Source organism: Penicillium canariense, assembly GCF_028826845.1.
Source record: "Penicillium canariense strain IBT 26290 chromosome Unknown utg000007l_segment0_segment0, whole genome shotgun sequence".
NCBI lineage: Eukaryota > Fungi > Ascomycota > Eurotiomycetes > Eurotiales > Aspergillaceae > Penicillium > Penicillium canariense.
Genome location: NW_026622734.1, coordinates 2004832 through 2030797, shown reverse-complemented (window position 1 = coordinate 2030797; position 25966 = coordinate 2004832). Strand labels below are relative to the sequence as shown.

Here is a 25966-nt window from a genome sequence, read left to right as displayed (position 1 = left end):
TTGGCCTCACTTCAGGCATGAATCGTAGTCTCAGTCGGCAATTGATTCAGGTCCATGCCCTGGTAACACTTGAGCGGCAGCAAGTTGCAAATCAAACTGGCGACAAGCAAGGTTGCAGAACAATAGCATAGACCGATTGGTGGCCCCCTACACCTGTCAAAACCACCGACAGGATCCGTCATGAATGCAACGCAAAACACAATACCAAAAGCATCGCCAGGCACAGAACTGGTCCATGGAGTGACTGAGTGAACTTGGCGACTTTTGTAGCCGAGCAGAGTGGACCAGAAGAGGGGGGGACGTGGTACCTTTTTCGCCGATCCCGTTCAGGGCGCGATGTCATCGACTCGGGCAGTGCTGGAATCCTCCTCCTCCCCGATCCAACCTCCGCTCGCCTCTCCCTCCGTGCCCACGCGCCCGAGACCGACCTTGTTATAGATTCTTTGATTCGGACTATCTTTCTAGCGACTTCCACTATTTCCCCCTGGGCCACACTAGTCGCAATGGAGCTATGCGGACGTCAGAAGGTCGTCCAGCGCAAGATGGTGCTGCTGTCAGTTTGGCCGAGGTTCTTTGGGCGTCGGAGCAGGTACTAACAGATATCCAATAGAGGCGACGGTGCCTGCGGCAAGACTTCTGCGCTGAATGTGTTTACAAGAGGGTGCGCAATCCCAGCAGCCTCTTCCCCTCTCGAGCTGCCTCCCCCACGCCTCCGACAAGAGAAGATAGCTAACGCCTGTCTACGCGGATAGATTCTTCCCAACAGTTTAGTAAGGACACCCTACTAGAACTCAACGGTTCTAAGCCGGGTGTGCGAGATATACTAACCGCTGTATGGCCTCGCGCAGTGAGCCTACAGTCTTTGGTATGCGCATTCCCCTAAGGGTCGAAGACACAGTCAGATCGCTAACTATCTGGCTATAGAAAATTACGTCCACGGTATGACGCACGCATACTACCCCTTTCACGCCCCTCAACTCACGCGCGCAGATATCTTTGTCGATAATGTACATATGGAGCTTTCGCTATGGGACACGGCCGGACAGGAGGAGTTTGATCGGTTGCGCGCACTGTCCTACGAAGACACGCATGTGCTCATGCTTTGCTTCAGTGTAAGACACTGAAAACCGGCTCATACCAGGGAAGACCCCGGGCTGATAGCTGGATATACCTATAGATCGACAGCCCCGACTCCTTCGAAAACGTCGGATCCAAGTGGATCGCCGAAATCAACGAGAACTGCCCCGGTGTGCGAGTCGTGCTCACCGCACTCAAGTGCGACTTGCGGAAGGATGACGAGATGAACGATAACCCGAACGCAATCACGTTTGATCAGGGCCTGGCTAAGGCGAAGGAGATTGGCGCCGTCAAGTACTTGGGTATGTAGCACGCCGTTCCGTCGAGTGGGAACATTCTAGTTGACAGATGGACAGAATGCTCGGCCGTCCAGAACCGCGGTATCAGAGAAAGCTTCTATGAAGCGGCCAAGGTCGCCCTGGAGGTTAAACCGGCCGGGGGCAACGGATCCGGCCCGTCCTGTGTCATCCTTTAAAGCATCTGATCCGACTGTCCCCATTGTGACGCGTATCAATGACGTTGTGTCTTTTTCGCAGAACGTGGATTCAGGCCCAGCGTGCTCTGCGGTTTCCCCCTCCTCCCTCACGTTTTTGCTCTCGAGTTCGTTGATTCCCCCATGCATTTTCTGTTGATGAGATTTTCTGCTGTGACGACAGCTACCACTTTCTTTATGGGGCACAGGCACATTAGGTAATTGGCTGGGTGTGCAGTACCTTCTTTTCTTTTTGCATGGCTCCACCTTGGGGTTGTCGAAGCATTTCAGCGAGATTGGCTCTCTATTTTTACTATTATTCCACCTGCCCTTCAGATACACCTATATAATGCTTATTGGATTGACTTATATTCCTCGGGGTGTTCGAATAGCCCCCAGTCTGTATGACTTCCGCTACTCTAGTTTTCCAGGCGCAAATCTCGTCGTTCCAAGTTAGGTTGATACCATGAGATCCATTTTCACTACAATACATGATCTCATAGGAAGCTCAGGAGATCCTTCTCCCGCACGGGGTACACCTCGTCTATCCTCTCGCCCAACGCGCTCTGACCACACGCAAAATCCTCATTAATCCGACTAACAAACCTCTCCACAAAGCCACTAGCAACCTCATCCACGCCTACGCCCTCGACGCCCACACCCTCCAAACTGGTCACCTCCTTCCCCTCAAGCCCACACGCCACAATCTGCCGAAAATACCACATCGGCTCCTCCGTAACATTCAGTCCAATGCCAAAGCTACTAATATTCCGCCGCAAATGCACCCCCACCGCGGTTATCTTCTTCGGCGCAGAGTTACCCGCCGCAGGATCCGTCACCCACACGCCCGGGTCGGCCGTGACGAACCCGTTCACTCCGTACTGCTTCAACAGGTCGATGACACTATTCTCCAGCACGCGGATGTGACACCGCGGCGTCAGACCCAGCCGCTTGAGATCCAGAATCGTGTACGCGACCATCTGGCCGGGCCCGTGGAAGGTGGTCTGGCCACCGCGGAGGGTGGGATGGTACTCCGCCCGCGGCGCATTGGACCCCGACGGTGTGAGTAGGGAGCGGATGGGTTCAAGCGCCGGCGGCAACGACAGGTTCTTCGGGTCTGGCGGACATGTGTTGGACGGAGGCAGATCGCGGCGGCCGGTGGTGTAGACGGGGTTTGGGGTAAAGGTGATGATTGTTGGGTCGGGAGGGGGCGGGGGCGCTTGGTATGCGAGTCGATTTGCGTGGCCAGTGTTTTGGGAGGATATGGAGCCTGGGGAGGCAAGCTTTTTGTGTTCGAGGAAGCGGGTTGTGAGGACTTGTTGGAGGGCGGAGACCCGGGCAAAGGGTGTGGTGTGGGGGGAGGTGGAGGTGGGCGAGTCTCATGGCGGTGGTGGTAGGAGAGTATTAGGTGATGAAGCACGTATATAAAGATAGTGGTCAATAGTGGTGTAGTAAGTGTTGCGGCTCATTGTAGAGCTGGAGGTGGGAATTGTGTTTCCCTCGGAGATGTGAGGTCAACTGGAATGTTGGGTTGCGGAGACGCTGGGAGACCCGATAAGCTTTGATAACTGCCACGCTATTCGACAGGGCGAGCTACGACGTATTTACTACGGCGTGGATTCGTCGCAAATAGATGAGAAAAAGCTCGAAATTTCCATATTCGCATTGCTTCATTGCTCATATCATTCTCTTACGCCACCGATAATGCTAATCGTAATCTTCGCAACACTTATCAAGGCAACATCTGGCTTTTGCAGGCATGACACAAGGTGCCTGGGATTCGCAGCAGAGAGAGAGGCCCCGAGAGCATAACATCTCCGATAAAGCTGACTGTATGACAGAAGGTCGGAATCGACGTTGATAAAGCAGGTCATGGCGAGTTCTCGTGTCCTATGGTTTCCCGACTAGATGCCATTGACCAGACCAGCTTGCGCATTCTCCGCCGGGAGCAAGATCCAGTCGCGGACACCACCCTTCCAATCCGCAATACGACCCTTACACACTCGCACCGTGACTACCCGCACGTCATTATCGATAGACATGCTCGGCCGACGGGCACTAGGGTCTTCCCGTTGCTGCTGGCCGAACAGGTTGATTTCCTCCTCCTCGAAAGTGTTATTCTCCAAATGCCGCTCCTTACACCAGGACTCTTCATCCGATCCAGACTCCAGGAAGCGTGCCTCGCCAGTAATAGTGGTGGAGATGCTGGACAGTGCACTGGTGTTCAGGTTGAGCAGGAGGCTTGCGAGGGAGGATCGGGTGGCCGCGGGAGGGGGCGACCCTTCCCGGTCTCCGTGGACATTTGGAGCACGGGTCGGCGGGCGATGGGATACCCAATCGTGAACCAGGAGCGAAACGCGCGGGTTGGACATGAGGTGGTTGGTCTTACGCGAGGCGGGGTTGGTTGTCATGATAATGGTCGGGTAGGGGTCATAGGGAGTCGACGGGAGGTAGGTATAGGACATGAGGGAGATGTGCGGGGGTGAGATTATCGCATGTTGCCAGATGCAGCTGGGGATAGCGATCGAGTCAGCTTGATATCCAATCGATACCGATTCAATCGATTCCGCGGGTCTTGGGGCGGGCAGGTACATACGAAGCGGGAGTTTTTCAGGCAGGAAACCACCTCGGTAGGCAGCGAGGTCGCCTCATGAGGGTGGGTGGTGGTGGCCGAGGCCTCGTAGGAAAGGGGAGGGTTGAGAGATTCAGTCATGATGGGAGGAGAAGAACCGCTCGACAGGCAAGGAGCTCAAGATCGAACCAACGATTGGAGATCGACTGGAAGTGGGTTGATCAATCTGCTGGGCGGTGAGCCCGACTGGTTATCGACGTCATGCGCGGATTGGCCCACGGCGCATCTCCAGTGTGAGGGTGGCGCATCCGCTAGTAGCCGTCCACAAGTCTGACTCTGGGGCATCGAGCTGGCCGGACCATTGTGGTCGCTATCACTCCAAACACTGCGTCCGTGAGTGGCCGTGTCAGTATTGTGGAGTCTGGCTTGACGCCCGCGGCATAATGGCGAACATCGAGCGAACCCGGAGTACAGCGACGATCATCCGTTGATCCGTTTATCGGGGGCAAAAAGCTTCCCCGGCTGCGAGGGATGCAGGGGTGAAAATCGCCGATATCCGCCACTTGTTTCCCCAGCGACTTGGACGGCAGATGGAAGAAAAATGTATGGAGCTTGGGGGTGTGCTTTATGATTATGGGAATAGCGTACGGAGTGCTCCTTATCCGCTGTTATGGAGCCCATCACTCAGCCACAAGTATAGATACCGGACCCCCGCGTCATCGTTACCCCCCCTTCCTAGGGGGCCCAGCAATGCTAGGGAGATCAACAAGTCGACGTGACCAGCGAATAGAGTACTTCTACCTAATCTCTAGTACGGGACGGGATCATAACTCGTCATAAGCTAGGTAATCACCCGGTCTCAAACTAACGTTACCCGCCTAAGCTTACCTTTCCCCGCACAACTCCAGCTTCCCCCATCGCCCGGACTTACAAAGTTGCAGACCGACAATCAAATCAGTCCACGCCTCTTCGTCCGCCGGAGAGCTGCCTTCCATAGTCAATTCGGCCGACTCCCCCGGATTTCTCTCGGCGCACGCACTCGAATCTCTTGCATGCCTCCCTCATCCCTGCAACTGCAACTGTAACTGCTGCGGCTACTGTAACTGCTCCTCCTACTCGACCCGCGAGGCCCTCCTCTTTTCATCTCCCTGCCCCTCTTCCCAATTCCACCGTTTTGCCCTCCACTCCTTCTTGTCTCTCCTTCGGCTGATTTGCTCCCCCCTCCCCACTTGTGGGTGACTATCTCCCCGACTTCTCCTTCCCCACACCCCCTTTGACCCGTCCTTGCCACAACAACCTCGTCATTCTCCTCCCGTTTGTAACCACCCAAGAGTCTCTTCTCTTTCCTTTTCACATCTTCCTCTACGCTATACTATTCCACTCCTTCAATCCTTCCCACCCATCTACCCTCGGGTACCTCTCATCCATCATGCTGGGTCCGCGCTTGATTCGCCCGGCGACAGCCTCGCTGGCGCGGCCCTTCAGCTCCTCCGCCGCGGCCTACCGCGCGCCCTCCATCAGAGACCTCACATCCAACTCGGCTGAAGAGTTCTCTCGCCGGCAGAAAGAGTTTCGCGAGAACCTCGAGGAGGCCCGCAAGAGAAAGGAACTGCAAGAGAGTCAGTCTGTCGCTGCTTCTAGTTCTGCCCCTTCATCTTCTATTTCCCGTGAGTCTGCTCCCACTGCTCCGCGTGTGAGCAATGCGAGCACTTATGTACAATATCGCCCTGCTTTTGATGCGGCTGAGGCTCTTGATCACGAAGCAATGGGCTCACTCGCCACACACCGCTTTCTAGGAGAAGAACAAGCGTCCGAGACAGCATCGAAACGCGGCGCTCTGTCCTCGCTCATCTACGGCACCAAAGAAGGTCAACATTTCGACAAGGACATCGAGCGGTCTTTCTCGCAGGTGTTAGCCCGCGGCAAGTACGTTCATTCCGTGGTGTTCCATGATGTCAAACCCGACAAGGTCGATGAATATGTGGAGCTAGTGGGCCAATGGTACCCCCGCATGGCCAACGCCGAGGAAAACCGGGTCAATTTGGTGGGCAGTTGGCGCACGCAAGTTGGTGATAACGACACGTTTGGTAATTATTCTGTTTCCGTATATGCCCCAGAAATTCATGGATAAGTAGCTGATCGTCTCTTCTGGACAGTTCATATCTGGGAATACCAGCGCTACGAAGGCTACCATGCCTCCCTACACAACATCGCCAGTCACCCCGAGTTTCCCGAGTTCGACCGCAAGCTCAAGAGTCTCATCAAGAGCAAGAAGACTTCCTTGATGCAAGAGTTTTCGTTCTGGCCCACCACGCCGCCGCGTAAGTTGGGTGGACTGTTTGAGCTTCGATCATACACCTTACATCCGGGCAACCTTCTGGAATGGGAGACGCACTGGCGCCGTGGGCTGCATGCCCGTCGAGAGGTCATGGAAGGTGTTGGCGCGTGGTTTGTCCAGATTGGCGACTTGAACACGGTCCACCACCTGTGGCAGTTTGCCAACCTGGAGGAGCGCAAGATCCGCCGGGAGCAGTCGTGGGGCGTCGAGGGATGGGCTGAGACGGTGCACAAGACCGTTCCCCTCATTCAGAGCATGCAGAGTCGGATCCTGGTCCCGATGCCCTGGAGCCCGGTCGGTTAACTTTGGACACGCCAGGAGAGCCACTGAAGGGCGCCCGAAGAGGGCCTGCCCTCTTTATCGTGCCCCCGTCTCTTGTTTTTTTTACAGCCGGCCTCTCTCTGTCTGGATCTCCGAGCGTGGCAGACCCCGATCTTACGCGATGGCCGCGGCCCTCCCGCGCCAACGTGGGAAGGGCACGCTTGTTTGTTCTGGAGATGTCACCCCGGCGAGTCTGTTCCCCCGCTGCATCTATAGTTCTGTATCATGTAACTAGCCGTGGCGCATCAATCCACACCAGCATTCTGCTATACCTCCACTCCCCCTCGCGAGAACCGGGCCCCTAAACGTAAGCGAAAAGAGCAAAGGCCTCGGGTAACCCCGCCTCTTGGATGGACGATCACATCCCAGCGATGCATCTCATTGGCACTGCGGCGGACACTCCCGAGTACCGCAACCACAACTCGCTGCTGCACGTGTTCCCGAGCGGGGACGAATGCCTCGGATCCTCAGGGGTAAAAGAAGAAACTCGTTGCTAGCGATGAGTCTATTCTCTGCAGATGTATGTCCGGGCGGGCCAGCAATAAACAAAAATTCACTGGGAAAGCGATCAACACGGCGCGAAAAAAACACCAAGTGGCCATTGTTGTGGCCGGGAAAAAATTTTTAAAAAAGCCTCGCCGATCTCGACAGGCCCCGGTCTTTGCTCCGCTCCCCAACAGCGGGGCCCTTTAGTTTAGATTGACCGTCTCCTACTTTTCCTCTTCTTCTTCTCTTCCGACCAGTTCTACCTTTTCCTGTCTCACGCCCTAACGAAACCTCCCTCCCCTCCTCCACACAACGGCCAACCGCCCTCCTCGATCCGCTTCCCTTGGAACCGTCTGCAGCCCGCTGCCTCCTTAGCCTGGCCCCCGGCCGAAGCTTATTTGGGACAAGACCCACGTCAGAGCTAGGGATACATGCGCTGAGGGGGGAATAAAAAAACGGGTCTTGGACACCGGACAACAGCTTCTCAGGGATCAGGAACAAGGAACCAGACTTCAGGACTCAAGAAAACACCAGTCGACGCGTCGCAAGAATGGTCTACATCCGACAACATCTACTGCCGAACCTGCGCAACTACAAGTATGCGGGTATCGACCACTCGCTCATCAGTCGCTACGTCCTCAAGCCGTTCTATGGCAAATGCGTGATACACTTGTTTCCCATGGGCATGGCGTGAGTAACTCCCCTCTCCCTGCACCAGGCGATGGTGGTGCTCGAGCTCTCCCCGAGCTTCAAGACAGCTGTTTATCCGCGTCCGGTTGGCAGCTGCCGCGGTGTTTTTCGTCTGGAATAGTCAGGCTAACGAGCTTTTCCCTGCTTTCCCGCGCCCAACAGACCCAATGCCGTAAGTCTTCTGCCTCATGCACCTTCACTCTGAGCATTTTTATCGCATGCCGGAGCATACGAACCTTAATTAATGGTCGTTGGTGTATAGATTACCCTGACTGGATTCATGTTCGTGGTCATTAATTTCCTGACCGTGATGTGGTACAACCCCGGTATGGACACGGACTGTCCGCCGTGGGTGTATGCGAGCTGCGCGATAGGCATGTTCTTGTATCAGACATTTGATGCTGTAGATGGCATGCAGGCGTACGTGCAATCTGATCTTGCTATCTCGCGTGCTTTTGCTGATCTGGTGCAGACGGAGAACAAGGCAGAGTGGGCCGCTGGGCGAGCTCTTTGATCACAGTACGTTGGATATGAAACTACTTGATGCAGCTTGAGTGGATGGAGGCTGATGGCTTTGCTTTGTTTAGGTGTCGACGCATGCAACACCGGATTGGGCGTGCTAATCTTCGCGGCTGCGATGAACCTCGGAAACTCATGGATGACGATCATAGGTCTATTTGGATGTACGTTGGGAGAGTCCATGGCGCCTTATAGTCTGATCTAACAAGCCCGCACAGCAACGATGACGTTCTACGTGCAGACTTGGGATGAATTCTACACCCAGGTCCTGACCCTGGGCATCATATCCGGCCCCGTCGAGGGTGTTCTCACCCTCTGCGCCGTCTACGCCATCACCGCCTACATGGGTGGCGGCAGCTTCTGGCACCAGCCGATGCTCGAGACCATCGGTGTAGCCAAGCCCAGCTTCCTCTCGGACCAGGTGTACCAGATGCCCTTCACGCAGTGGTACCTGGTGTACGGCGCGTTTGTGCTCTTCTTCGCCACGGGCTCGAGCATCTGGCACGTCGTGCAGGTGCGCCGCCAGCGTGGCCAGGACCCTATCGCTCCGCTGTATGGTCTGCTGCCCATGGTGGCTATCTGGACACTGGTCCCCGCGTATTTGTACCTGCAGCCCGTCATCCTGGAGAACTACACCATTCCCTTTGGGCTGTATGTCGGCTTGGTGAATGCCTACGCCGTGGGCCGCATAATCGTCGGCCATCTGGTGCAGTCTGGGTTCCCGTACCACAACATCCTGCTCTACCCGTTGGCTCTTGGTGTGCTAGACAGCGCCGGCGCGGCGGTCGGTCTTTGGGCCAGTCCTGTGCTTGGATATGGTAACGGCCAGATCATGTTCATGTTTGGGTGCCTGGGTCTGGCGGTTGGTATCTATGGTAGCTTCGTGGTAGGTCTCGCCGTTTTGTTTTTTCTCCCGTCCCGTCCTAGATGTTCCTTTTTCGGCTAATGGTTGCTAGTTTGACGTCATCACTACTATCTGCGATCACATCGACATCTGGTGCTTGACCATCAAGCACCCATACGTCGAGGAAACCGAGTGCAAGGATGGTGCGGCGGTCAAGGCACAGGTTGAGGGCGCCTCGAAGAAGAACAAATAAACCGCAAACGACAGACTAGCAGCCTTGGTGGGTGCACTGTCACTTGACTCGTGCATGCAGGACAGTTCCACCTGACCCACCACGGGCAAACCCAGCATCTCGCCGTGGGCGAATGCGGGGGGGGGAGATCGAGACCGCGATGGGAGGGGTGCGAAACACCATTTCGGGAGGGGCGGCAAAAGATATCCGGGGGAGTCCTAATGATTTGATTTCAGCCAAGTACATACGTTTTGAACACCGGTTGTTTCGTGTAATAGAATTTCAGATTAATGTGTGACGTTATAAGATATACAGCCTTGAGGATTAGCGAACACCTGACAGTACGATGTAGATGTAGCATTGTTGAAAAGCACTTGACTGCCTGTTCGATTGTCCAGGCAGATCCTTGGTACGGGCCGGCAAAATCAGAACGCAGGCCAGTATCACGGGCAAAATATGATCATATGTCAGTAGGGCCCTATCGTCCGCCATCCTAATCCAAGAGGGGTTAGTATTAGTCTCTTGAGTCCATCGTCATCCTCTTTTCAGCAGACTGCGCCAGGTTTTCCAATTACCCCCTCTTCTCCAGCCAAAAACACAGCGTAATGGCTAGAATTAAAGCTTGGCGGGAGACTCCGCGTCCCCAATGTGTTGCTCAACAATACCGAGACCATGCACAGCAACCTGCGATTTTCATGACACTCAAAGAGACCAACCCGGAAGCCTTACCAGTTCGTCTTCCGCAAATCGCCATTCAGGTCTACAGCACCGTTCCCCTAAGCTTGGAATCTGAAGAAGACTCAGAAGATGATTACACCTCTCTCTGTCGGTATCTCTCTTCGATGGTCTCTTCCTATCCCACCGAAACCATGTCATTCGAGATCTATGCCCCCCAGCCTAATGTATTCGCTTGTGTGGAGCATCAAAGACGCGAAATCCGCTACCGAAAGAATAATATTCCCGGAGAGGATTTCTTCCCTGGTATTGCGAAAGTGGCGCCCGACAACAAACTTTTGCAGGGGTTTCTTCTGGTGATCACTTCCTATAGCTTCCGCGATACGTTTCTACCGCAATATGAAGCTGAATCCGGCCCGCTGTGGGTAAATTTTGATCGATGTTTCCGCTCAAAACGAAAGTCGATCTTCCGTCTCGAATTGGGTCCACTACCCGGTATGGATTTGATCCTTCAATCATCAGTACTGATTGCCAAGTATACTCCGAGAGAGAAGAACTTGTCGTACGAAAATGCCGACATGTGGATGATAAGTGCCGGGAATTGTCCTCTCTTATTACCGGAAGCCATAGTCATATGGCGGGGCAAGAGTTCGATTATGGTCTAAATGAAGACGAGACCCGTCCTTATCCAATCAACTTCTGGCACCGCAGATGATTGAATTACTACAGAGCAAAGCTGATTCGTTGGATGATGACCAATTTGATATTAAATCACCCTCCGATAGTGCTGTTACTATCAAGTCCAACACTACAGCCGTGATATCGGAAGCAGAGCTTCGGTATATTATTTACATCGCCTTCCCTTACGAGCAACTCGAATTAGGGACAATCGCCAAGGCCTTTACTAGTGCGATCATCGAAAATCTTCCCAGGGGAAAGACCGTCAACTTCGGGTTCTTTTCGGCGGGTCAATCCCTAGCTTCTATCCTAGCGTCGCACCGGGATCTCATAAACTCTCGCCCGGATATAGCCATAGGGGCGCTTCATCAAGGCAGTCGGAGTTTCCCACAGAAGCGACACGAGCCCGAGGTCGAAATTCCATCGGACAGGGAGCCATACCGTACACTCTTTATCATCCTCGACCGTCCAGATTTCGTCATAGGGCCTGGTGTACTTTTCTTCCTAACCGATGGAAATGAAATCACAGACGAGGCGATGGAGCGCAACATTTGTAAGCCTAAAGACCAACGTGCTGATTACGCGGTGTACCAGGTTTGGCGGAGTGTAGGAATGTCTGAAGCAGCGGGGAGGTTGGCAATGATGCCTACAAATCTAACTAGCTGGGTTGAAAGTTGAATAGGTTAGCTAGGGAACAATCGAGCAACTATGGTAGGTTTCAAAATTATCACGCGTTATTTACAGCTATGAGCCTCCTGAGAACGCCGGATCAATTAGAATTTCCAATAACAATAATCTGAGATGATGGTCAAATAACTTCTTTTATTTACTTGGCTTATATATGTCGTTCTTTATACTGAGATTCTCGCTCATTTCAATCATATTCCCAAAGCCCCTAGGCCATTATTCCCCCACATACCGTACCTGCTGTTCGTTGTGGTAGTACTACCGGCAGTGCCTGGAAGGGGAGTAGACCCAAAATTGGCTGCTCAAGGGAAGCGCATTTGGTTAGCGCTCGCTAGCCCATTGCTACCCATATACGTAGCAATAAATCGAGAGGCTAGCTAGTTGGATCCCTTAATTAAAGCTTGTAGGTAGGTCTTCCCCGTGTTCAACCAAGGGCCAACATTAGTCTCGATTTTTGAGAGGTGATTATCGATCCAATAGCACCAAGCAGTCCGCAATCCCCAGCTGGTTAGCCCGGTTGGCATGGCAGGACCTGACATCGCTGTTCCGGGGGCTGCGTTGGCAAATGCAGACTCCCAGAAATTCTGGTCGAAAGCGTAACAGTTGGCCTCCATTGAGTTACCGGGCTTCTGCCAGGCTGTAGTGATCTGTGAAATCCGGAGGTAGTTGAAAGCACTGGCACTCTGATGGAGAAAGGGGGCAAAGTCAGTATATCCAATCCAAGGTGCGCTGGTAATCATTACGGTCTGAATGGCTTATGCAATATGTGCAGCTTTTGATGTATCAACTTCTGCCCAATTTGGGATACCCCCACGGACCCAAACTCCCTTGACGCCATTGGTCGCTCCCCACAGTAGAGCCATAAGCTCTGGGTGCCCATTTGAGCCCACATATAGGAGCCAGAAAATCAATTTTGATGGGGGATTGGTAATCAGATGCCTGATGGGCCAGGCCGAAGAGAGGAGGCCCTACTGACCTGCGTCCTGGGGCAAAATGAAGGTGGCCTTACACAGGCGGTGTGATTGGCGGTACCCACTCCACTGCACCTACCCGAAATGAGCAGTCAAGCGAGGGCACAAACCCTACCCCATCAAATCCTCGCAAACTTCGCCTACCCTTCCATTCCGTGTTCACACAAGGCCATCGCTATCAGCGCCACTCATCAACCCCTTCGCTGATCAATAACCGTCAAGATGGTGAGTCCTCAACCTCGCATGCCCGATTCCTGCACCTCCGGCTCGATCCCGAAATCCCGAAATCCCTAGGCACGGTCCGACCGGCAGCACCGCAAAATACCCCTAGCCTCAAAATCTTCACCTGCTAACGTGACACCTTGTCATAGGTTCTCGCGGTCGACCTCCTCAACCCCACGCCTCAGGCTGAGGCCCGCAAGCACAAGCTGAAGGTACGATGAACCCCGAACCTGATGGAAATGGAAAACAAGTGGATGTGGATGGGGAAGGGAGGCAAAGATGGACGTGGACGGACGGACTCCTCGACCTCCGAACATGGATCATCAAGCCTTTCCGACCACACGCCTGCAACCCTTGGAAGAGATGGAACCAGATATAGTAGATGGACAAATGGAAATGGAAATGGGAAACATCATGGATGGAACAGTTTTGCTGACGGAATCCTCTCCACTCTACAGGCCCTTGTGCCCCAGCCCCGCTCCTTCTTCATGGACGTCAAGTGCCCCGGCTGCTTCACCATCACCACCGTCTTCTCGCACGCCCAGACCGTCGTCATCTGCGCCGGCTGCTCGACCGTCCTCTGCCAGCCCACCGGTGGCAAGGCCCGTCTGACCGAGGGCTGCTCATTCCGCCGGAAGTAAACGAGACGCGCAAATGAAATCTCTTTTTCTTTTTATGTCTTGTTGAAACGCACAGAGGATAGCATGGAGCAATTAGGATGAAAATACCAGTCCCGGGTTTTTGACCTCCGCTTCGGATCGGTACTTACGGAGACCGCCGTCAAAATGTCACATACCAAATCAACCTTTCTCTTTTCTCACCTTCCGCTTTGTTGATGGGATAAAAATGGGGGCGCCTTGTTACCGACGATGAAAACCCTCGTTGGATTCGAAAGTGTCGAATGAGGATTTTTGGAGGCCGAGGGCCATGATATGTTATGATCCATACCACCTTTTTCTTTCCCTGAAAACCAAAAAATTTGAAATGTGGCACTTTGACATTCCGCGTCTCCGAATTTTAATTGCCTCTCATCTGCTTGATGATGCTTATACAGTGTTGCTCTTTTTATCCTTGTTTCTGTTGTTTTCTTTGCGGATTGATGGCAGATAGAAGATGGAATGACTCTGTTCTCTCGCACAGCCAAAGGCATTCGACAACAAAACGCACGCAGCATTTTGCTGAGGGAGTTCCGGATATCTGGCACGCAAATGCACTTTGCTTGACTTGGTGCCGCGCTTGCTTCTTGCTTTTTAGTTCATGTACTTGCATGTCCTGTCACTGGTGTCATACTCAATCGAGGTGTACGCGATACTTGAGCTGCTCACGTAGAAAATCGACTATAGAGACCTGCGTAACAGTAGCCAGGCCGACGGTCGCCCGCCATGAATACCCGCCCTAAATCTAGTGTATATCATTGTTCGTACAAGCTATGACTCCATGTGCTCGAATCTTCGCCGACTCACCATACAACGGCGTAGCCCACGTGCTTCTCTCTTGATCCTAACCCTAAACGGCATTCCACAGGTCAACCTCCAGCAATTCAACACCCACGCAGAACCCGTAGCCTGCCTCCGCTCCCCCCCCCCCCCCCACTGCTGAGGAGGTGCATTCCCCACCCCGGCCGGCTACGTAATACCACTTGGGTGACGATCTTGCCCCAATGTACACTCTCGATGCATGACATCATTTTCGATGGCACATCGACGAAGGCTCTGGAGCATTCCAACAACCGCGTGCAAGAAACCAGCAAAAAGTGTTTCCGCGGGGAGGCCAGATGCTTTGTCGGGTCAATTTGAATCGCTGATATCTCGCCCATTGACGAGGGATTGAATGGTACTCCCTGTTTCTTGCCATTGAGGGATGCCATTTTCTAGATGTACTGTATACTTGGGATAGACTGTTAACACCAGGGTCTCTCTCTACATGCGACAGCTGCAATAAACAACTCATGTGATATTTGGGAATGACGTTTTGCTCTGTTGATATATATATAGCCGAAAAAGAGATTCATGGGGTGGGAAGAGGAAATAAAAGATCGTAAGAAAGAAAAGCACAGCGCGAATCCTAGATTCATCTTTATTTCAACAGAAACGACTGGAGTCCACCGTAGAAGAACGCTGCGCTCGGCGGCAGACTGGAACCGAAAAGTAGAAGGCAAGGAAATGAAGCGCTACCAGAGAGAAACTGTACGAGACCGCTGAGATCACTGAGTTCAGGCTGCGTTCAGACCCCGCGCTTTAGCTTTGATATTCGCGCCAAAGTCCACTGGGTTAGAGGGGTCGCCGCCTGTCATGGCGGCGAGCTTGCCGGACATATCTGTGACCAGCAGGCCGGTGAACTGGTTGCGTCCGATGACATCGTTGACGACCTTGCAGGTTTGGGAGTCCCCGGAGGCGTACTTTGCGGCGTCGACTTGCTGGAGCGTATTGTAGGAATTCTTGACGAAGTCGAACATGAAGAAGACAGTCGGATGCGGGGTGGGCGCCTGCAGCTGAGGGTGCGCTTCAAATGCTCTGTTTGAAGGTCAACTTGTCTGGTTATCCTGGATAGGGCTGAGGGGAATTGTGTGATGTCGAAGCTCAATGAGCGTAGTGCGACTTCCAAGGTATATCATGGCCCCTTTGGTTTTTTTGGAGGTACTTTTCAAGGCTTGTGTAAGAGAACGTACTCGATCAGCTCCTTCATCTTCGCCTCGGTGCTCTCGAGGTTGATCTTGTTTGCTGTCGCCATGCTGAATATGAGTTGTGCTGTAAGATGAGAGAGGAAACTCGAAGGGTTGGGTTTGGGGTTTGTTGATGTGACGACATCTGTTCAGCCCCCGCCGCTCGAGAGAACACCTTATCGAACCTATCTTATCGCCGTATCTTCCAATGCCCTCGTCTTCTGTTAGTCTGCGCTCTCCCCTCTCCCCTCTCCCCTCTCCCCTCTCCCTCCTCCTCTATGTCCAGGGCTGTTGCTCAGAGACTGTCGCTTATATCAGGACATTCAATCCGACTCGGCCGTGCATTCGCTACCATGGCTCCGAACCCGTCAGCCTCGGCGCGTACACCATTGAAAATCCTCATGCTACACGGCTACACCCAGTCTGGCACCCTGTTCCACGCAAAGAGCCGCGCTCTGATCAAGCACATCCAAAAGGCGTTTCCACTCCACGAGGTCTTGGCAATCTACCCGACTGCCCCCCTGCGCCTGAGGCCGAGCGATATCCCCGGCTACGAGCCGTCCGAGAATAATGACACGGAGGAGATCGAATCGTATGGCTGGTTCCGCCGATCCAACACAGCCAACCCGCCTCTCTACCAAGGACTAGAGGAGGGCATTGCGGCCGTGGCCAAAGTGCTCTCCGAGGAGGGGCCCTTCGACGGCGTGATTGGGTTCTCGCAAGGCGCTGCCATGGCGGGTATGGTCGCCGCGTTATTGGAGAATGGACGGAAAGCAGCCTTTGGAGAGTTTGAGAAGGAGGTGTCCGAGGGAGCTGGAGGGGTACCTTTCCCTGCGTCCTTTGCTGCACCTGGGTTCCAGCACCCGCCATTCAAGTTCGCCATTGCATACAGTGGGTTCCGGTCTCCGGGGCCACGGTACAGGGCTTTCTACGAGAGCCCGCCCATTCAAACGCCAGTGTTGCATGTCCTGGGGTCATTGGATGCGGTTGTGGAAGAGTCGAGGAGTCGGGCATTGATTGATGCTTGTGCGGGTGACCCGGAGAAGGACGGCTTGGTGGTCTGGCACCCGGGTGGTCACTTCTTGCCTAGCCAGCGGCCATATCTGGACGCGGCAGTGCGATTTATCCGAGAACAGTTGGATAAGAGCAATGGCAATGGAAAGCCAAAGGAGGAGGAAGATGTGAATGATATGGATGTGCCATTTTAGAAGGGAATTGAGTGGTTATATATAGAAAGAGATTTGGTGACTAGACTAGATCATATCCATTATCTACATAGACAGCCGTTTTGAATGTCTTAACTTCCATTACTCAGACTCATGTGTTTCTTTCACGTGTCATGAGATGACTGATTAAAAATCAATCCACTGAAACAGTGGCTGGCTTCTTCATAGCAGGTCTACCGGCGATATTTTACACACGGAGCAGCATTCCCACGTCTACCTAACACCGTCAAATCAACGGGCCTTGGCCTTCTCACCACGAGACGGCAAGATACGAGCCATCATCTCCTCCTTGGTGATCAGATGATCAATCCGCTCCAGGAGACCCAGTAGGCTCTTCATATCACTGCTCCACTCGTTGAGTACATCATCCGCATCCCGCGGCTTAGCAAAGTTGACTAGCCGCGCGGGTCGGTCAATCTTGGCATAGATGGTCTTCGAGGTGACCAGGTCGCTGATGTACTTCTCCGTCTCCTCCTCAGTCAGATCCAAAAGCTGAGTCAAGCGGCCCATTTGAATGCGAGTGTAGTACTTGGCCACAACGCGCACGTTGTGCTCGATGACCCGCTTCCGCAAATCTTGCCATCTCCGGTTGGCCTGGTTATCAGAGGACTGCTGGGCCTCGGCATCGAACACGTCGGTGCCGCAGAGGTGAGGGCCGAATTGCTGGGCGACCATGGGCCAGCGCATCAGCTCGGGGATGGTGAACAGCTTGACCAGGCGGGCCTCCTCCGGAATCTGGGACAAACGCGAGTCTTGTTGGATGCGGTGCAAGAGGTCTGACTGCTCGTTGTCATAGGGTGAGAGGACAATATAATAGACGACGCGTGCCAGGGTCTGGAAGAAGGAAAGGACTATCAGCATATTGGAAGAAAAGACTTCTCGGAACAATAAGAAACTCACGGCACGCAGCTGCTCTGGGCTCTTCTCGACCGCCTCGGTGTCCAGGACTTCTCGGTAGTTCTTGCAGACATCGAGGTACTTGTAGTCGTGGTTGGCCAGGGTAATCTGCTGGTCGTAGTAACGCAGCTTGAGATCGGTCACATCATCGTTCACCTCCATCGGAGCCTCATCCGGTCCACGGGTTTTCTCTCGCTCCTCTGCCTGCTTCTGGAGCTTCTCGATCTCCTCGGCGCTCTTCTTCGGTTTCCGCGCGAAGTAGCGCTTGTTAATCTTGCGGATGAGGATCGAAGCCTGGGTCCAGTCTCCACGCTCGATACACAGAGAAACCTGTTCCAAGATGAACTCGGTCTTTTCCCTTCGAGTCATCGATCCAAACGTCTCCACTTGCAACTCGCACAGGATGTCCGCCGCGGCATTCAGATCACCTTGAGACTTCTTGATATTCGACAGGATACGTGTGACGCGGGCTCGTTCGACTTCGACGAAAATCTGTGAACAGTGGTGTAAGTAGGTTGTCCAGCTGAGGGTCCTCCCATAGGTATCCTACCTTTCCTTCAGTGACCGTCCGCAAGGTCTCGATGACCGTGAGCTTGACTTCGAGACTTGGTGTGTCATCCAAAAACTTCATCACCTCCTGTACCATTCGCGTTGTTGCCTGCTTAAGCTGGGCATGTTTCTTAGAGAGGAGGAGCACTTGGTCATTGAGAAGGTTCCAGTCGCCGGAGTTCTTGCTAATGGTGACGATGGCAATCAGGAGGCGCGAGGTAGTAGCGAGATCAGAAGCCTATCATCAGATATGGCTTTGGTCAGCCTGAGATAACTGGGGGATGGGCGACGACGAGACGTCCTACCTGTCGTGCTTGCTTCTCCAACACCAACAACTTGTCGATCGCACCTTGAACATCGGTCTGAATAAATACAGAGTCAGCATTCACCATTGCTACTTTCGGTGAAATAAGCCTTTCGCACCTTCGCAAGGGCCTCAGCTTCCGGGATAAGCTTGTCGGCGTCCTTGGTGAAGTCCTTCTCGGGCTTCAGCAGGCCGGACATGATGACGAATGTAGACGCGGGATTCGTAGATCGTTTCAGCGGTAGAAAGGAATGTGAGACAGATTAGGGGTTTGTAAGGTGAGGCACCGACAAGGCAATGCGAGGCAGAAGCAGAACAGGAGATGGCGGATGACGGTGATGCTGGAGCTCTGGGGGTCACTCCGCCCTTGGGCTTGGAAGCTGCCAGCTCCGCCTCACGTGATCCCATCAACACCTGGACTGCAGCGAGTCTCTAGCCAACGACTTTGACAAAGCAAACATGTTGATTCTACTTTACTTGACCCATCTAATTCTCTGTAATGGCTCTATAAGACCTTGGTTCCTTTCCCATTTATTTCCAGAGAAAGGGAATAACTGCAGGGGAAAGCAAATCCTACGGGTTTGAATTCTATGGCGACTGGGGATTCGGATATGATTTTGAACACTCTAGATCAAAGATCATCAATGTAGTTTTCTAGCAGGTCTGATGTCCTCCGAATAGGTTTATAGAACCCCAAGTGCAAAGCACAGAATGCCAACTGGAGAGCCCGCAGCCAGGAACCGGGCATTAGGTAAGTTGCAATCACGCAATTTCCCTCTAGGCCGCTTTGGGCTTGTAGATGTATAGAAAAATTTCGGCCATAAAATTACGACCGGCCTGTTGGAAGCAAATTGCTTTTGAGATTCGGAACTGCTTCTCGACTGAAGACTCTAATCAACACTCGACTGTCAACTCATATATTCTGCGTGGTGGCGTTGGCAACTGTCCACTCGATAAAACGAGGGTCCTTATCGGTGGCTTATCACCAATCGTGACTGGCCTTTTACTCAGTCCGGAGTAATCTCTCGATCTCCGCGGAAGTACCACAGCTCTGTGCAAAATTGTGCCAAGCAGTTTTACCGAGACTCTAATCCACACACCTGGGTGCTTGCTACCTCTTTATATCTCCCTTCGGCCGCTTTTGCCTATCCAGAAGCATATATAACCGCCATCTTGGAGCCCCGCCACCTGGAGGGGTAACCTGCACTTTGCGGTACTATACGACACGATGAAGGACGCCTCCAACGGGTTCGGTCCGGCGCCGTTAATGACAGCCTGGAATGTCGAGTCTCAAGTTCATTTGATCATTGGGTCTAATCCTTTGGCCGCTGCTCGATGCGCCAGAAGTGTTGAAGCCGGCGCGAAACCTGTCATCGTTGCGCCGGAGACGGCCGACCTGCATCCTACCCTTTCAGCGCAAATTTCGGAAGGCTCCGCACAATGGGTGCGTCGCGAATTTCAAGAAGATGACCTGACGAGCCTGGGACGAGAGGAGGTTGATCGCGTGGTGGATACGGTCTTTGTCACTCTGGGCGGCAGGAACCCATTGAGTAAGTGTGCTCGGTGGTTGGTTTGGATCGACATGTTACTAAATATGCTTTGTTTAGGCGCACACATCTCGAAACTTTGCCGACGCTTGCGGATCCCAATCAATGTGTCTGACGCCCCCGAGTTGTGTTCATTCACACTACTTTCTACCTACTCCGACGGCCCTCTGCATATTGGAATTACAACTTCGGGTCGTGGCTGCAAGCTCGCATCTCGGCTGCGCAGAGAGATTGCTGCTTTCCTCCCAGCTAACCTGGGATCGGCTATCGATCGACTTGGTGGTGTGCGCCGGAGACTCTGGGAGGAAGACCATGATGGCGAACTCGGGGATTCTACCCTGGACGGCGATGATGACGATACGTCGGGCCAGAAACACACTTTCAATACTTTGGTCACGGCAGACGATAGTTCCGCTGCGAAGACTAGGCGGATGCGTTGGTTGTCACAGATTTGCGAATACTGGCCTCTCCGAAAACTTGTGTCGGTTACTGACGAGGATATTCTCGCTATCCTAAAAGCATACTCGTCTGGTAAGGACATTGCAAAGGAGACAAATGGAACGAGTGGTTTGGCAAAGAAGGGAAAGATTGTGCTAGCAGGCTCTGGACCTGGACACCCGGACCTGCTTACCCGCGCCACATACAACGCCATCCAGAATGCCGACATCATTCTGGCTGATAAGCTCGTTCCGGCGCCAGTTTTGGAGGTGATTCCCCGCAGGACGGAAGTCCATATTGCACGCAAGTTTCCCGGCAATGCCGACCAAGCACAAGAAGAATTTCTGCAGATGGGTCTTGCAGCCCTCCGAAAAGGACAGCAGGTTCTCCGTCTGAAGCAAGGTGACCCATATCTTTATGGTCGCGGAGCCGAAGAATTCGAGTTCTTCCGGGCCGAAGGCTATACTCCAGTTGTGCTGCCAGGTATCACCAGCGCCATGAGTGCGTCTCTGTTTGCAGATATCCCGGCTACTCACCGCGGCGTATCTGATCAGGTGCTGGTCTGCACAGGAACTGGCCGGAAGGGCGCTGCCCCGGTGCCTCCAGCATACGTGCCCACCCAGACTGTTGTCTTTTTGATGGCCCTTCACCGACTCTCTGCTCTGATTGAGTCTCTCACCACATTCCCCGCCGAGGACTCGAACCGTTCACGAACGCTTTGGCCGAAGGAGACCCCTTGTGCGATTGTCGAGCGTGCCTCCTGCCCCGACCAGCGTGTCATTCGCTCAACCTTGGAGCATATATGTCTCGCATTTGAAGAGGCTGGCTCTCGGCCACCAGGCTTGCTAGTTGTTGGTGCCAGCTGCCATGTCCTGCATAGACCCGCTGACGGCCAGAAATGGGTGATTGAGGAGGGCTTTCATGGCCTGGATGAACTGCACGGTGAACTGGACACTGTGGTGTCACTACACGAAGAGAAATGATGGGACATACTGCATATAAAAAGCGACGAGATTCCGGAGCGATGGAGTTATAAGGTGTTGTACATAGACAGGATCCAGATACCCATTGAGTGACTAAAGCGCTACAACAGGTCGACGACCTTTCCTGATTTGAAATTGCCCACATCCCGTTTTCCATTCAATTGTAGACATGTGTAGGTTATCGATTTAACCTTAAAATGATCCGCGTTGTTTATAATCCAGCCCCGCATCTGATTTGCCAGAAGCTATGACGCCATACGAACACCAACACCGCCTCCACCACTCCACAATCTTCCCTGAGAATTCAAGGAAATTCAAGGAAAGCAAAGCATCGCAACATGGCGCCAACATCCCATCTTCCTCTCTTCGGTGGAGTCCGGTATGTGCCATGACCTTCTCACACCCATTTTGCGGTATAGACTAACCAAACCAACCCGCAATTAGAGCCTGGTCTCCAAACGACTGGACCTCCTCCGACGACCGCGTCCGTGGCGGCTCCTCCCAGTCAGAGCTTACCTGCTCTCCGTCCTCTTTGATCGCTAAATTCCACGGAACTCTCGATATTACGGCCCTAGGTGGCGCAGGTTTTGCCTCGCAGCGTACAACAGGCGAGGACCGGACGTGGGATCTCACTGCTTACGACGGCATCGAATTGGTCATCGACAGTGCAGATAACAAAGTGTACACCTTCACACTGAAGGATGAGATCCTGCCCAAGCGCCCTGATGGCCGGGAGCGAAGCTCAGTGAGCTGGGAGTTTAATTTTCGGGCCGAGGGAAGTCGGACCATCTTTGTCAAGTGGAGTGACTTTAGACCGACCTATCGTGGGAAGAATAAGGATGACGCCGAGCCATTGGATCTCAAAAAGATCAAGAGATTCGGCATCATGATCAGGAGGTAGGTGTTTCTTGCTCTAGTTGGGCTTTGGCTGGTAGGTACTGACTTTGTCTATTAGTTTCTTCGGAGAACAGGAAGGCGCTTTCTCGCTCAACATTGTCTCTATTGCAGCCATGCGGACAGAACGATACCTTGATGAGCCCGATGACGACTATATTGATAATGTCATGAATGAGAAATCTGCTACCACTACCGCCTCGAGACAGGCAGGGAGATGTCGAGGGTGGTTCGGCTGGTTGACATCGTGCCTTGGGTTCTGAAAACCCTGAGTAGGCTTCATAATACCTGTCTACATAAAAGAAATTTGCATTGTCTGAGGAGTTCGCGAGGAGTTCTCATATTTCGGTATATGACTATTATGCAGGAGGAAATGCCCCCTAACCTATTCAAACACAAATGCTCCAATGTACAATCCCCATTCTGACTGTCAGTATAGCTAAGCAAATGCTAAATCACTCTGCGCCTGGGTAATTGACCCATTCTGAAAAGTCCATGCCGCCCGGGCTTGGCATATGCTGCTCGATTGGAAATAAACTGCCTCCAAACCCGGGGTCGTTGAACAACTGCTCCGGGAATGGCATGAAACCTTGCTGTGGCTGCTGTTGGGGAAAGGACTGTCGGGTATCCATTTGACGAGGTGGCAGACCAGACATTATACCTGAGGGTGAGCCTAGAAGTCGATTGATGACCTCATAGCATCGGATGGCGAGTTGATTGTTGCTAAGGGATGGGTGTCTCAGAAGGGATTTGGTGGTTTCAACGTCTTGCAACCAGCTTGGGGCATCTGCATTCGAAGGGTCCGTCATGAGGAAGACAATGGGGATAAGACCAGCTTGGAAAAGGAAGTAGCTATTAGGAGAGTCATGTCAGTCAAGTGGCGGGTGATTTGACTTCTCAAAATAAAACGTACAGCATGTACCAGGCTCCGATCCTAGTGCAGACATAATGGTCCATATACTCGGAGATCGAAGAGATGGTGAGTCGTGCATTTTCAAGGCAGCGTATGCGGCATTCTGTTTCGCAAGGGTCTTCATTTCCTCCGTCGGATGATGCAACGGATGACCCATCAGAGCCTCCGCCATGGGGTCCCCAGCGTCGAGCGGCCCAGCGAAGGAGGATGGGGCGGTAAATCAGAATTGTCAGATTCCAATTCCGCCATAGTAGACGATTGCGAACGAGGGCGAGGTTGTCCGGATCTGGATGGGTTGGATGCATGGCAAGAGACTGTAATGGATAATGCATGTAGGATGGTAGGCCGTTGTACCATTCTTCCATGGGTTTCTGGAGGTTTAAGGTTTCTGCGGGTGTGATGCTAGGGCTGGAAATCAAACGATGGTACACGCTGTTGGTCAGGAGATGGAACCGGGCTTGTGCGATTAAGCCGGAGTAGAGAGTAGGCCCGGGAGATTCATGAGGAAGTGTAGTTGTTGCGGGGGTCAGCGCCTGAGGAAGATCCCATTAGCTTTGAACAGTGGCATTTATTTCACCCTTGCATGTTTTCAGAAGAGGCACTCACATCGTCATGGATATTCAGGACCTGTTTGCAGTCCATGACACTCTCCTCCGGTAGAAGAATTGGTCTGCCAAAGGTTTTGGCAGCACCGCTGTCAAAAATGAATACGCCCCACCATAGTCGGCGACGGATTTCTCGTTGGAGAAGACTGATCTTCCAGCCCGGGAACTCCTTATGTAAACCCAGACTCATAGCCATACGGACAGCCAGACCTAGATAATTCCAGCCTGTGTTGGGTTTGTTCCGTTTCTGAGCATAGTTGCTCAGCAGCAACAATGCTTGGACCAGTGTCAAGTTGCCTGTCTCGAAGACAGACGATTGCTGCAGACATGCTCGGGCTTCCTGATAGAAAGTGATATCAAGATCGGAGCTGTCATCTCCAATACTCCATGCACCAAGTGCTAGAATGGTATTGAGTAGAATCTGCCAGGCAGTGCCGTGAGGACGCAGGGAGGGTTCATTGAACTGCGCTCGGAAGGTTGGTTCGTGAACGAACGGATAGCTAGTGTGATAGTTGAGAAAGTAGGCATCAATAAATGCTTGTTCAATCAAGCCAGACGGGGCACTTTCAAGAAGTTGTGCTTTGAGTGGCACACCACCAGACCTTGACGCGCGAACTGGTATGTTCAGGTCGAATCCGTGGTCAAAAAGCGCTCTCAGCGGTACAACACTGGATGAAGATCCTAAGTCAAACTGTCAGATTGTCGAATTTGAATATTTGTCAATAGTGAGCATGTACGAACCGAAATAGCCAGCTCCCTCTGGCTTGATCGACAATGCGGCCATGCCATCTGCCAGATCTCCTAGTGCGAGTTCTTTCTCGGCCCAGTCAAAACCATCGGCCTGCTGCGGCAGAGCCTCGGGCGCAGGTTCAGTACGCTCTGCTTCAGGCCTTGCCGGAGTCGAATGCCTTGAAGACGATTTGGATGAGGGGGCCTTGGGAGGCTCTGGGTTCTGCAAAAGAGATCGAAGAGTTGCATCCAGATCGCCTCCAGGAAAGAGCCTGCTTAAGGCTGTTTCAAACGCATGCAAGCGGTCTTCAACATAGGTCAAATGCCTGAAGCGCATCGTTAGCCTTCTCTTTCGGCTTCCTCGGTATAACACGCGAATGCTTACTGCCGCGTCAGAGGGCTCCGGGTGACTTTCGGGCTGTACTTGCACTCCTTGTTCAACTGCTGGCATTGCAAACAAACTGGCCGCCCTTTTGAGCACTAGGAAGGAGTGAGTGGTAAATCCACAGACTGCCGAATCATTCTTTCTTCGAAACTTACTCTCGACTTCCTGAGTCGGCACTCATCGCACTATATTTGTATTAGATTTCTTTTATGTCTCTAAGAAGAAGGTGCATCCATCTTTTCTTCATTTCAGAGAGGTCGGCACATACAGCAAACGAATGGGAATCACGAGTACTCGCCATCTTTATCAAGACGAGGTGGATCGTTGATATTGGGTGTCTAATGCGCTCTGATCATGACACAACTCGGGAGTCATCTTTTCGAGACGGTCAGCTAGTCATATTCTGCATGGATGTCTAGGCAATATTTCAAGTTTGCTTTTGTCTTGGGAGGGGCTGATGTATAGCGCAACCACGCCGGTTTGGGGGGAGCATATATACATGTAGAAGGATCGGAAGGCATGCGGTGCATTTATATAATGGGATATGAAAACTCACGATTGGCGCTAGAGTAATCATTGATCTACTTAGACCGGCTAGCTTCGCGATGCGATGGACGAGACATGACACCCTGCATTCAACAATCCCCTCGATGGTGGGGAAACGTAGGTCATGTGATGCGCAGAAAAAATTTTGTTGCTGCCTCAGGCAGGGCTTAGAATGGGCATGAGCCGTAAGGATTGATTACAAGAAATCAATCATGGAAAGGAAGGTATTAGTTCATGACTTGTATTTAGTGACAAATGGCTGGGTTCGGAGATAGGTACAGTGGTCCAAAGCCAGAAGTCCTTTGTATAATAATCATGTTGGATAATGGTGAACTATATATTTGAGAGATAAATCAAACTCATCACAACTGGCACTTGACAAAAATTTCTTGAATATATATTTAAATGAAGGATAATTGTAGGAAATGAGCACTTTCATTAGAGAAGACCATTTTTAATTGGAAAAATAACCTACGTAGGTAGATTCCAGAGTTGTCAGGTTCT

The 25966-nt window shown here is 52.6% G+C and overlaps 12 protein-coding genes across 12 annotated transcripts; 7 read left to right on the top strand and 5 right to left on the bottom strand.

Moving 5' to 3' along the window:
* Positions 1–17: 17 nt before the first annotated feature.
* On the top strand, positions 18–1552 carry rho3 (Rho family GTPase RHO3; the record flags this gene model as incomplete). The annotated part of the gene is made up of 7 exons (XM_056691875.1): positions 18–111; positions 271–553; positions 611–738; positions 806–809; positions 860–1112; positions 1178–1379; positions 1434–1552. 7 exons carry the CDS (start codon positions 18–20, stop codon positions 1550–1552), a joined length of 1083 nt encoding a protein of 360 aa, XP_056539581.1.
* Positions 1553–2046: 494 nt separating this feature from the next.
* On the bottom strand, positions 2047–3423 carry N7482_009750 (lipoyl(octanoyl) transferase LIP2; the record flags this gene model as incomplete). The annotated part of the gene is made up of 2 exons (XM_056691874.1): positions 2047–2927; positions 3381–3423. The coding sequence occupies 2 exons, from the start codon at positions 3421–3423 to the stop codon at positions 2047–2049; spliced, it is 924 nt and encodes a 307-aa protein (XP_056539580.1).
* A 30-nt stretch (positions 3424–3453) lies between these two features.
* N7482_009749 (pyridoxamine 5'-phosphate oxidase family protein) lies at positions 3454–4262 on the bottom strand (the record flags this gene model as incomplete). The annotated part of the gene is made up of 2 exons (XM_056691873.1): positions 3454–4060; positions 4102–4262. 2 exons carry the CDS (start codon positions 4260–4262, stop codon positions 3454–3456), a joined length of 768 nt encoding a protein of 255 aa, XP_056539579.1.
* A 1288-nt stretch (positions 4263–5550) lies between these two features.
* N7482_009748 (NIPSNAP family protein) lies at positions 5551–6762 on the top strand (the record flags this gene model as incomplete). The annotated part of the gene is made up of 2 exons (XM_056691872.1): positions 5551–6208; positions 6278–6762. 2 exons carry the CDS (start codon positions 5551–5553, stop codon positions 6760–6762), a joined length of 1143 nt encoding a protein of 380 aa, XP_056539578.1.
* A 1054-nt stretch (positions 6763–7816) lies between these two features.
* N7482_009747 (aminoalcoholphosphotransferase) lies at positions 7817–9572 on the top strand (the record flags this gene model as incomplete). The annotated part of the gene is made up of 7 exons (XM_056691871.1): positions 7817–7956; positions 8119–8128; positions 8219–8376; positions 8429–8475; positions 8544–8639; positions 8694–9361; positions 9432–9572. The coding sequence occupies 7 exons, from the start codon at positions 7817–7819 to the stop codon at positions 9570–9572; spliced, it is 1260 nt and encodes a 419-aa protein (XP_056539577.1).
* Positions 9573–12784: 3212 nt separating this feature from the next.
* N7482_009746 (40S ribosomal protein eS27) lies at positions 12785–13425 on the top strand (the record flags this gene model as incomplete). Its single annotated transcript, XM_056691870.1, has 3 exons — positions 12785–12787; positions 12934–12996; positions 13243–13425. 3 exons carry the CDS (start codon positions 12785–12787, stop codon positions 13423–13425), a joined length of 249 nt encoding a protein of 82 aa, XP_056539576.1.
* A 1571-nt stretch (positions 13426–14996) lies between these two features.
* N7482_009745 (uncharacterized protein) lies at positions 14997–15514 on the bottom strand (the record flags this gene model as incomplete). The annotated part of the gene is made up of 2 exons (XM_056691869.1): positions 14997–15297; positions 15453–15514. 2 exons carry the CDS (start codon positions 15512–15514, stop codon positions 14997–14999), a joined length of 363 nt encoding a protein of 120 aa, XP_056539575.1.
* Positions 15515–15799: 285 nt separating this feature from the next.
* On the top strand, positions 15800–16654 carry N7482_009744 (alpha/beta hydrolase; the record flags this gene model as incomplete). The annotated part of the gene is made up of 1 exon (XM_056691868.1): positions 15800–16654. One exon carries the CDS (start codon positions 15800–15802, stop codon positions 16652–16654), a length of 855 nt encoding a protein of 284 aa, XP_056539574.1.
* Positions 16655–16903: 249 nt separating this feature from the next.
* N7482_009743 (proteasome regulatory particle lid subunit RPN5) lies at positions 16904–18622 on the bottom strand (the record flags this gene model as incomplete). The annotated part of the gene is made up of 4 exons (XM_056691867.1): positions 16904–18061; positions 18120–18356; positions 18424–18480; positions 18542–18622. The coding sequence occupies 4 exons, from the start codon at positions 18620–18622 to the stop codon at positions 16904–16906; spliced, it is 1533 nt and encodes a 510-aa protein (XP_056539573.1).
* A 1028-nt stretch (positions 18623–19650) lies between these two features.
* On the top strand, positions 19651–21390 carry N7482_009742 (putative siroheme synthase; the record flags this gene model as incomplete). The annotated part of the gene is made up of 2 exons (XM_056691866.1): positions 19651–19972; positions 20030–21390. 2 exons carry the CDS (start codon positions 19651–19653, stop codon positions 21388–21390), a joined length of 1683 nt encoding a protein of 560 aa, XP_056539572.1.
* A 338-nt stretch (positions 21391–21728) lies between these two features.
* N7482_009741 (CIA30 family protein) lies at positions 21729–22547 on the top strand (the record flags this gene model as incomplete). Its single annotated transcript, XM_056691865.1, has 3 exons — positions 21729–21769; positions 21835–22287; positions 22346–22547. 3 exons carry the CDS (start codon positions 21729–21731, stop codon positions 22545–22547), a joined length of 696 nt encoding a protein of 231 aa, XP_056539571.1.
* A 192-nt stretch (positions 22548–22739) lies between these two features.
* N7482_009740 (putative C6 transcription factor (Gal4)) lies at positions 22740–25217 on the bottom strand (the record flags this gene model as incomplete). Its single annotated transcript, XM_056691864.1, has 7 exons — positions 22740–23136; positions 23198–23730; positions 23804–24483; positions 24544–24857; positions 24917–25011; positions 25072–25101; positions 25185–25217. The coding sequence occupies 7 exons, from the start codon at positions 25215–25217 to the stop codon at positions 22740–22742; spliced, it is 2082 nt and encodes a 693-aa protein (XP_056539570.1).
* Positions 25218–25966: the final 749 nt, after the last annotated feature.